At 36.3% G+C, this 10,785-nt stretch overlaps 1 protein-coding gene across 1 annotated transcript; it reads right to left on the reverse strand.

Annotated features, from left to right (window-relative positions):
• Positions 1 to 2,321: 2,321 nt before the first annotated feature.
• On the reverse strand, positions 2,322 to 6,620 carry LOC116215869 (indole-3-pyruvate monooxygenase YUCCA6). The gene is made up of 4 exons (XM_031551667.1): positions 5,227 to 6,620; positions 3,787 to 4,035; positions 3,277 to 3,399; positions 2,322 to 3,149 (listed from the first exon to the last, which is right to left on the reverse strand). The coding sequence occupies exons 1-4, from the start codon at positions 5,923 to 5,925 to the stop codon at positions 2,949 to 2,951; spliced, it is 1,272 nt and encodes a 423-aa protein (XP_031407527.1). The 5' UTR covers positions 5,926 to 6,620; the 3' UTR covers positions 2,322 to 2,948.
• Between the last annotated feature and the right edge of the window lie 4,165 nt (positions 6,621 to 10,785).

Genomic DNA, 10,785 nt, shown 5'->3' on the forward strand with positions numbered 1-10,785 from the left:
ACAGGAGTTTCAAACCCACAGGAAGTATTTTATGATCATAACAGTTTAATACCTCAATAAGAATTACCTCAATAAATAAAAAATCAAAATATATGAAAATTCGGCTTGCTCTTAATAGCCAAGCCAAAAGCTTCAAGTGCTCTCCAAAATAAGAAGAGGAAGATAAGGATTCGGGGTCAGGATCATTTGCTTTTGTTGCCTTGTATATATTAGTATGCGTACATGTTGCCTTCAAGCTTTGCTAAAGGAGATCGAAGGATTAAAAGCTGATTGATGAGACCCAAAAATATCTGTGAAGGTTAATTAAATTGTATCCTAGCTAGTGTTTCTACTCGATATTTCCCAGTTTTCTAGGCCAGAGGGCGTCGGCTAGGAGCTCTCGGGGACGGAAGTAATTGGTAAATAGTGATGGCGGCATCGCCGGAGGCGGTGATGATTGTTTTTCTAAGTTCGATTTTTTTTTCTTTTTAAATATATGGAGTGAGTAGTATTCTGATTGTTTGATTTTCAAATGTAATCCTATTCCTCGTCGATTCGGAGCTCTAGTCAAACAAAAAGAATAAGTTCGAATCCCGATTTTGATCTTCTCAATTCCAGTTCACCCCATATCTAATCATCTTCAATCCTACCCAACCAATCGAACAGCCAGCTACAGTTTTGGCGCCATATATAAATATATACACACGGATATGCATCTGTTGAATTTAAGAAAATTTCTCCAGGTCTCTATTATTAATTGAATAGATTTTACTGAAACAAATAAGAAAAATAACGTGATTTTCAGAATGAAATTTACAGACTCAGAATTATTGGCAGACATACTGAAGAGGAATGGGTGGCTTGAATTTACATAATCAGAGTTAAATTAATTGAGGGCTTTTTGGCCAAATTTAATCTGATAATTTGATTTTAAATTTTATGAAATCATTCTCATAAGGAAATCGGGTATGGTATTATATGTTAAGTGTTCTAAAACTTGAATGATATTAAATACTATCTTCAATTTTTCGGTCACAATAAAAAAAGAGAGAAAGAAATATGAACTTTTTTTCCCGGTAGATAAGAAATATAAGTTTCAATTTTTGACATATACGGCCTAAGATCTTCTGCATGCAATTAATAAGATCTGCTGATTTTTCAGATCTCCATATATTCTATAATTACTATTCTGAAAGCTATATATATATATATATATACACACACACACGTATATTGTTGTATGCTAGTGGTCCTATATGTTCTACTAATGATTTGAAAGTGAAATCATTTCCTTAGGGGTACAGTTTGCAGAAGAAGCAATAAACAAAAAAGGCCAAATTTCCCTCAGCGTGGGATTGGAGAATATTTATTTATTCAGTGCTCTTATCGATTAATTAAGTGCTTGATCTTATTCAGCCAAAAAAAAAAGTGCTTGATCTCTCTTCCACTCCTTGATTATGTGAAAAAAATTCCAATTCAAGTGCAGTCATTACTTTCTAATTAATTAGTTTTTCGGTGTGAACTCTGATATCCGGAAGCTTAATTTGGTCTCGATTAATCTAGTCTAGCTTAGTCGGCCCACTAAGGAGTAAAATTCTTCCAGCATGAATTTTATTCGTTCACAATAACTCGAACCCGAAATATTGCTTAAATAAAACAAGTGCCGAATCGCTTGAATCAACTCACGTTGGTAATTAATTAATTAGTTTTTGGAATAGGAATATCATAAAGGGACTAATTTCTACTTTTTATTTTGAAATTTAATAATATTATTATTTGTCATAATATTTGTTTTATTTTTTTTCATGCAATTAATTTCTTTTTCTGGTTATAAGGGCGATTTATAAGCCCAATAGTAAAATAGAATGCTAATAACTAATTATCCAAAAAATTACTCAAGAAATCTTAATAACTAATAAAGTGATACGGATAATCTTTATAATGAGTATTTAATTTTAAATATTTTGATTAGCAGGTGAAAGCATACGCCCCTATACTACTTTATCTTTGAGTCTTGCAAGTAACTTCTAAAGTATATTAAACTTTTATTAGAAAAACTATGTACTTCTTATACTATACTAATCAATGTTTAATGCGTAAATTCTGCTTCATGATAATGTATTGTAAAGCACGAGAGACCGGAACCATTTGTGTCTAAGAAAAGTACCTTATAGTCTTTGGAAAATTTTGAAAGTTCATGGAAGTTAATTTTATTCAAAATTTCCTAAAGTACATTTAGTATGGAGAAAGAACCACAGAAGATTTTGGGGTTACAATTACATGGCCAAGAGGATTATAAAAGAAAGAAAATTAGGCACACTTTGTTGTGCTCTCTCATCAACTCAAAAAAAGCCCCAACAAAATCATATATATCAATTCTCAAAACAAATCTCATGCCAAACACCACACCCCATTAAACACCTTTCCACTTTCAAATCTCTTCCTCAACCTCCTCCTCCCTTTCTCTTTGATCTCTTCTAGAAAAAAGTCATACCTAATTAGAGAAAAATGGTAATGTACAAGATGTACAAGATATGATGAGGTCCCCTCACAAAAAAAGAACAAGTAGCACCCAAAAAAAAAATATAAACCGCCCCACTTCAATTCCACTTCAATTCTTCCCCCCATTTAATTTCATTTCTCATCACCGTCAATTTCCTCCCTTCCTTCCTTCCCGCAATTCTCTATGATTTGGTGCCACCATTTATGATGAATCAAAAGGCACAAAGCTCCATTAATGGAGCTCTCTCTCCACCCCCACCCCTTTGCTTCTTTTTCCTTCCTTCCTTTACTCTTTCTTTCCCCTTTGCCTTTCCTCAGTTGGAGGAGCATGCTCTTTAACTTGGGGCCATCATCTTTGAGCCCATTGCATCCGATCAAAACGATCATAAGCTGCTCCCCCTCCAATCAATCAAATGTTTCAAGTTTTTCTTCGCCAACAAAATTGTCCAATATTGCTCTTGAAAGAATCATGGTTGCGGTAAAATACTTTGCTTTGCCTCGTCTTGTATACACCGCTCGATGTCTTCTGCTATTCTCCTAGCATCCATTGACGCACCGAGGAGCCCGCGTTTCGTGAACCCCACGGCGTACAATCCACAGTCCCCTTTCCACCCGTTGGGGAACGGCCGTCGGGGAAACCCATCTTTCTCGGAGAACATCTTCCCTTCCTAAAATAATATTAATCATATATGTTTAGAATCTTTTATATGTAAAAGAAAAAGGTGGAATTGGATCCTTACAAATCGAGAAACCAATGAGTATCAAGGGGAACAAAAGGTAAAGTTTGTGTAGTACCTTTAGCCAAGAGGGCACATTGCTCTTGTAACCCGTCGCCAAGATTATGGCATCAAAGTGCTCAACTTTTCCATTGACGAACTCGACGGTATGGTGTTTCAGCTGCTTAATACTCTGGCTTATCTGCATCAGAAGACGTTGTACATGTTTCAATAATTTAGGATTATTCAAGACATAACAATATTCTCCATAGAGTTTTCTACTAATGGGAACTACATCAGCATTAGGTGGAAGTTCTATTCGACAAAATTTTTTTAAAAAATTATTAATATTTTCACTGTTTGTCAAGCAAATCATGTTTACATCCAGAATTTTTAAAAAAAATATATATATATATATATATAGGTAAAACTGTTCATCAAATAACAACGAAAGTGAAAAGCATCTTGTTACTATATTCGACACATTATAATTGAATCCATCGAAATCTGAGTTGCCAAGGAAGTGTTGGAAGAGAAAATAAAGGAAAAAAAAAGAAGTGATGTGATATGGTAATTTATGGCAAGGTACCTTAATGTCTCCACTTTTAATCTTAGCTAGTGTTCCCACGTCCAACACGGGCGTCTTCCCGTACAAGTTCTTCAGCTCGAGCGGGCCCAAGGTGGGCCGGTCGAGACCGAATCGAGTTGTGTCCCCTAGCATGATCCAGGACACGAGTAGCAGGAACCGGTCGACAAGTCTCATGGGGAACCACTTGAGCAACCACATGGACAGCCCGAAAGTCGATCTCCCCAGCATCTCTCGTGGTAGGACGTGAACCTTCAGAAACCCGAAAAGAAAAGATGAGTCACATAAAAAGGAAAACGTACCAAAATTGAAAGGTACATAGAAATTAAAGATAGAGTTGATGGAGTGAAGGGAAGGCTTTAGGGTTTGGTTGCTGCGGGGGGCCATATCAAAGAACCTCCCATATGCTCAACTGAAAAGGCTGTTTTTTCCCCAAAAGCAAACATCATAGGAGAAAAAAGACGCTTATATTGAAACCAAAAAATTTTAAAAAAAGAAAAAACAAATGAAAACCTTGTAAAAGTATTAAAATCAATATGGGAGGAAAAGTAAATTAATGGAGATCCTACACAAATTACGAAAGGCCCAATAATGCGCATGCTTGGAGGATCCCAAGAAAGTATAGCATAGCATATTGGCAATTTTAATTTTAAAAATGAAATCGACAAAGATAATTGTTTTTATAATAATATTTGGAACTTCTGTATGTGACATGAAAGTGTATACTTGGAACTTGAAGCCGCTAATCGCACACTGAGGGCATAAAAACTGTTCATCCATCCTTCATACTCTAAAACATAAAGATTCTCGATTTTTATCAATTGCTTTTTTTTTTTTGAATTTTAAGGTTATGGGTGCTTTTACATGTATGCTAACTAACGGTGTATGGTGTCTTGCAAAACAACAAAAAAGAGACCAAAAAGGGTTTCTGGTAGAATTAATAATAAATAATAAATTGAAAGAAGAAAAGGTATGATCTTGCCAATAAGAATTGAGTTGTGATTTACTTATCTCACCCTTCGAAAAATCCACATAGAAGTGACAACCTTTTCATTGGATAAACAGGTCGAAACCGAGAGTACAAATTAAACTAGGCAAACATGAGTTATAACAAATTTCTTATTTTTTCAGATAGCATGGGAAGACAAGTAGAAGCGAGATATAAAAAAAAAGAAAAAAAAGAAAAAGAGAAAGAGAGAGAGAGAGAGAGAGAGAGAGAGAGAAAAGAACCTACGAATGTATTGTCTAACTTATATTTTGGTCTAACCATGATCGAAAAATTTGCCAAAAATGGAGAGACAAACACACTTGAAGCATCAATGGAAACTAAGAACAAATTAAACATCTTGAGTTAACTTTTTTTTTTTTTTTTGGTTAGGGTATGTTGGTTGTAGACTAAAAAATGAAAAGAAAATTGATGAATTGAAAGATTAAATTTCTTACTGTATCTCTGACGACCAAGGAAGGCGTAGCATTATGGTTGCAAAGATCCAAACAGACTTCCATCCCTGAATTGCCACACCCAACTACCAAAACTTTCTTCCCTCTGAACTCCTCCCCGCTCTTGTATAGGCTCGTGTGCCTTATCGGCCTGCCGAACTCCTCCATCCCGTCGATCTCCGGCACGACCGCCTCGGCATTCTCCCCAGTGGCAACCACCAGCCACCTGCTCACATACCGGGTGACTGCCCCCTTCAGCCCCACGCTTGTCACGAACCATAGCCCAAGCATCTGGTCATACTCTGCTCTGGAGACTGTTTCGTTGAACCGAGGCTGGATGTCGAAGTTGCGCGCATATGACTCCAGGTACGCGATGAACTGCTGCTTGGTCGGGTAGGTCGGGTAGGTCGGCGGGAACCCCATGAGCGGCAGCTCGCAGAACTGCTTGGGGAGGTGGAGCCGGAGCCGGTCGTACGTCTTGAGCTGCCAGAGCGACGCTATGCAGTTCGATCTCTCTAGGACCACGCTCGAGATACCCCTCTCCCTGAGGCAGGCGGCGGCGGCGAGGCCCGATGGCCCTGCCCCAACTATGACTGGCCCGGGGACATGGACGAGGTTCCGCCACGGGGTAGGGTCGCCCATCTTGTTGATGAAATGGGGGTCGTGCAACTGCTTCCCTTCTATCTCCCTCCGCTGGTCCATCAAACAGCAATTGCCTGAAAGCTGTGGTACCGCGCACCCTGAACACTTACCTCCTTATGGTATGCCCCACTTGACCTCTGTCCCGGAATATTCCTTTTTTTTTTACGCCTCTCTATCTCTCGATCGAAACAATGATCCAAGGACGTGGCCCTCCAAAGTTTAGGCCCAGAACTGGACGAGTTTGTTAGGAAGAGAGGAGCCAAAAACGATGAGGGAGCAGCCCATGGGAGACTGAAAAACGTGCTGTTCTTTGATGGTATGGTAGTTGAAGGAGATTCAATAGCCTCAGATATAGAAGAGAGATTCTATCTCTCTCTAATTCCTCGAAGGAGGAATTTTTATATATTCCACCACCTTGAATTTTGGAGATGATCAAGAGAAGTGAGAGAGGGAGATCCTTATCCACACTCGACACCTATTGAGAAGAGGATGAATGAGGTTTCTTTTTTCTGGGGGTAATTTCTCTCTCTAAATTTTTTTATGGAATTTGATGAAAGGTTTGATGATTCAGTGGAGGGTTAAGCGGAGGAGATGAGCGAAACTAAAGGGTTTAATCAGCATTTACGAGAGAGAGAGGGAGAGGGAAGATGGTGATGTGTGTGTATTTATATCCCATTGGCCATACAGGGAAGAAGTATGGGAATTGAATTGAATATATATGTGACTAAAGTGATCATCTAGAGAGGGGCTAAAGAGTAAAAGGGTCAAACTGAAACTATATATTATATATGTGTGTGTATATATATATATATATATATATGACGTTACCTAGTGATGGAGAGTGGCTAAGTAGTAAAAATTTAAAAAGGTTCAAACTCAAACCTACAATATATCTATCTATCTATATATATATATATATATGTATATATGTGTGTATGTCTATATTGGTGTATGTAACTAGCTATGTGTGAAGTGTTCATGTGTGGGGACTCTAGTAAAAGGGCAGAGGACAAAGGGCACGTAAGTGCTAAGCGTTAGACAAACAAAACTTCGACTCCCACTCCCACTCAGTTGCATTTCATTCTGAGTTGTCTCCACCAAGAATTGTTGAGTGGAATTGGTCAACTGACTTTTATATTGTGCAATCGGTTTATCACGAGTAGAATGCGATACTGTCTGTTTAAATAATTCACGAAACTGTATATTATCAAAACAAAGAGCATGAGATTCGAGTAAATTATATATATATTTTATGAAAAATGAATTCTATATTAGGAAAATAAATAGGATATCAATATCGTGTTGCGATAACTCTTGAAAAACTATAAAAACTCGAAAAAAAAATCATGAAGTTATCAAACCAGTTACACAATAATACTGGGTCGATCTATCTTGTGGATATTTTCGACTTCCACATGTTTTTGAACAAAAAAATCCTAGCTGGATAAATTAGTTGGGATAAGTTTAATTCCACTATAGAAATCCTAGGATGTTAAAATGGGGATAAGTTTTGCTTATCCGAGATGGATTAATTAGGACTTTCTGTTGGGACCGAAATCATGGCATGAGATTTTTTTTCTTTTAATTTTTTTTGATAACTAAATAAAATAAAATAAAATTTGGAGGAAAAGCAGGCCTTTTTCTTGTTTTGTTTTATTTTTGTTTTTGTTTTTCCTTTCTGGTGAAGGAGTTATCGAAAAGTGAATAGTTATAAATTACGGCTGGCAATGGGTTGGACCCGACAGCTTTTGGGCCGGATAGTGCTGTGAATTGTAACCCAGATGTCCTCCACATTCTTTCTTCTTCCCAATAAAGATTTGACTATGCCCTTGATAATTAGTTAATATTCCCATAATTATAATTATGAGAGTGTTTGGGGTCAAGAGGCTCCATAAGAGTCTGCTTTCGTAGTAGCCTCCAAAAAATAATAAGATTCTTATTAGTTGATAAGGGAATTTCAAAATAATAAGTTTCTTATAAAATAATTAGTTTTCTAATATTTACCAGGTAATTTATTGTAGTATGACTTATTTTTTTCGATTACACAGGAGGCCATGTGCCTAGTATAATGAAATGAAAATTTTAAATATATTTAATAAAGGAATACGGGTAGTCCCACGTGAATATGGAACTTGGAATCTCCTGATCACCGAGGGATGGCGTACACTATTGCGCTATACTTTTTTTTTATAATAATATGACTCTTATTACTTAGCAAGGAAGTTTACCGGATCATCTAACATGCAGTGACTGTCGCTCTCCGATTGGTCTCTACAAATTACTCTTTTTAAAGAGCCTCCTGAGGGAAGATTAATCCTAAAATTATACACTATTGAACCACGGTAAAACAAGAAGTTAAAGAATTAAAGATAATTTGAATTGTAGCCACGGGGTGTAATATAATTAGCAAATTATGTCCTATCATCTACATGTAAGGATTTAAACCTATTAGAATAACTTTATGTCTGAGCCAGTCGACGTTCGAATAAGAATTAGTTCCTTTAATAAATTGAACATCTCAGTGAATCATATCTATCAAGTCTTCTTCTTCTTTTTTTGGATAGTTTTTATGGTAAACTAAAAAAAGAAAAAAGAAAATATCTATCAAGTCATTATTATGAGGAGTAGAAGATATTTTGTCCCTTTTGGCCTGATCTCTCCTCTGAAAAACAAGTAAATCGTGGAAATGAAAACATGTGTGCGAAGAAAGGAAGAGTGTTTTATTTGAACCAAAACTCTTCTCTTCTTCTAGCTGAGTGTAATTAATTAACTTATATGTGTCTTTTGACCGTTGGCTTATTGGAAAAAGTCAACTCACCTGGAAAGTAAATTCCAAAAAGTCAACTATGTCAAAAGGAATGTCATTATTTGTCAACTCTTCTTTTTTTTTCTTCCCCCCCAGATGAAATTGGTTTGCGCAATGTAGAGTGACGGATCGTATTGGCACCCATTGATCACCACTAACAATTCTGTGGGAAGACCATTCATCCACCATATATCCATGTTGAGGGAAAGTTAAAAAAGAAAAAGAAAAAAAGAGACCGTTACCTCCTTTTCAATTTGCCGTAGTAACGTGTCATTAGTTTTACGAGCACTATGGTACGATTAACAAAAAAGATTGCATCATAAAAAAAATTAAAGTATTTTAATAAAAAGTTAAGTAAATTTCTTTGAAATATATGGAGTTACTTCAAAGTTTGTACAGCTTACATCAAAAATTGTATATTTTATTTTGAAATTTATGTCCTTTACTTGCTTCATCAATAATTTACTTGGAACTTAGGGAAGATTTGAGGGGTAATTATTTTAAAGAGATTGTACCATACAATCAAAGCAAGTTATTGCAATCGGCCCTATGTAACCGAAAAAAAAAATTATTGCAATTGGCAGTAAATTAATTACTCAAGAGAAATAATTAGTGAATTATTATTCACTATAACTAAGATTTCTTCTGGTTCATCATGAATCTTTAAAGTAATTGGTTTTAATCATCTTGTAATCAAGTTGGTCGTTGTCTCTATATGATCTTTAAAGCTGCATATCTATTTCCAAACCATAAATTATTATGGCGAACTTCAGAACCACTCCCTATATGCACTCTATTATATCTTGATTGTACCATGGTAATCTGATACGCCACGGCATGTCGCAATCGATGATCGATCGCTGTAGGCGTATCTCATATAACATGAAGAAAATAACTATATGCTCATGAAAATATGTAATTTTGCTTTTATAAAATTAAAAAGAAGAAGAAGAAGAAGAAGAAGAAGAAGAAGAAAAGGAAGTTGGAAATTAGCTGCCATAAATGGCTTTCACATATGTTTCTAATGTCCCAAACCAAGTTGTAACAATAAAGAGAGAAGGCTCAATGATGACTGCACTACTGATTGGGTAAATCAAATGATATCAAATCTTGCCCCCCTTTCATTTTGGGAGCCACCAAATATATGTAGTGGGGGATTTGATTGAAGGAATATACACAAGGCAATGGCACTTTATTGTTAACTCTGAAAGTCGCATGAAATGAAATTAACTAAGAACATTCTCTATACAAATTATAATCCCGATTTTTCACATATTCAGCACCTTCACCGCCTTTAGATTTTTTAGCAAGTAATGCCTGAAATTTCATATCATGCAGTCCTTTCATTTGTGGCAACAATACTCCAGTATATATCATCATGTCGATGATATGCACCAAATGACATACGTACATAATTCACATTGCGCACAGTATGCCCACGAAAAGACCATCCGTTATCTGGCATTGGCTGATGAAACCATCAGGAGCACTAACTAACCATGAATATTTGATATGACTGTGAGATCCACGTGACGCTGTTGTAATGCCGGTAATAACGTCATGTCGGATCGATGACCATCGAGTGCAATCAAGACTCTTTTGTGGATACACGGGAGCGAAAACAATCATTTGGGTTTGAGCTTTGGGAGATTCACAAACTGTCGTCCTTACACAAAATTAGTAGCAAGTTGGGATACGGAGAGGGTTGATGTAGGGACAACCCAAATTTTGCTTGGGCGGCGTGCATAGGAAAAAAATGAAGTGGGGAAAAAAAAAAAGATCATATGAAGGATGGAGACAGCTAGGATTGAAGGTTTTCTTTTCTCCCCTTATTTGATATATAGCTTTCCTCTTTTTATTTTATAGGGGAAAAAAAATCAAACCTCGTTATGTTTACCAAACACCTATGTTATTATATATATATATATATTCCCTCAATGGTAATTAGCTAGGGATGTAAATATTCATGGTGGAACAAACATGAATTGTTAAGGCAGTTCGGCACCTTTTTCTTTTAAGTAAGATCTCAAGTTCGAGTTTTAACATTCACGATTAGGAGAATTGTATTACTTAGTAGACTGACCGGAATCGAGGTTTGAATTAGTCGGATTTAT

The sequence above is a fragment of the Punica granatum genome, chromosome 8, assembly GCF_007655135.1.
Source record: "Punica granatum isolate Tunisia-2019 chromosome 8, ASM765513v2, whole genome shotgun sequence".
Taxonomy (NCBI): domain Eukaryota; kingdom Viridiplantae; phylum Streptophyta; class Magnoliopsida; order Myrtales; family Lythraceae; genus Punica; species Punica granatum.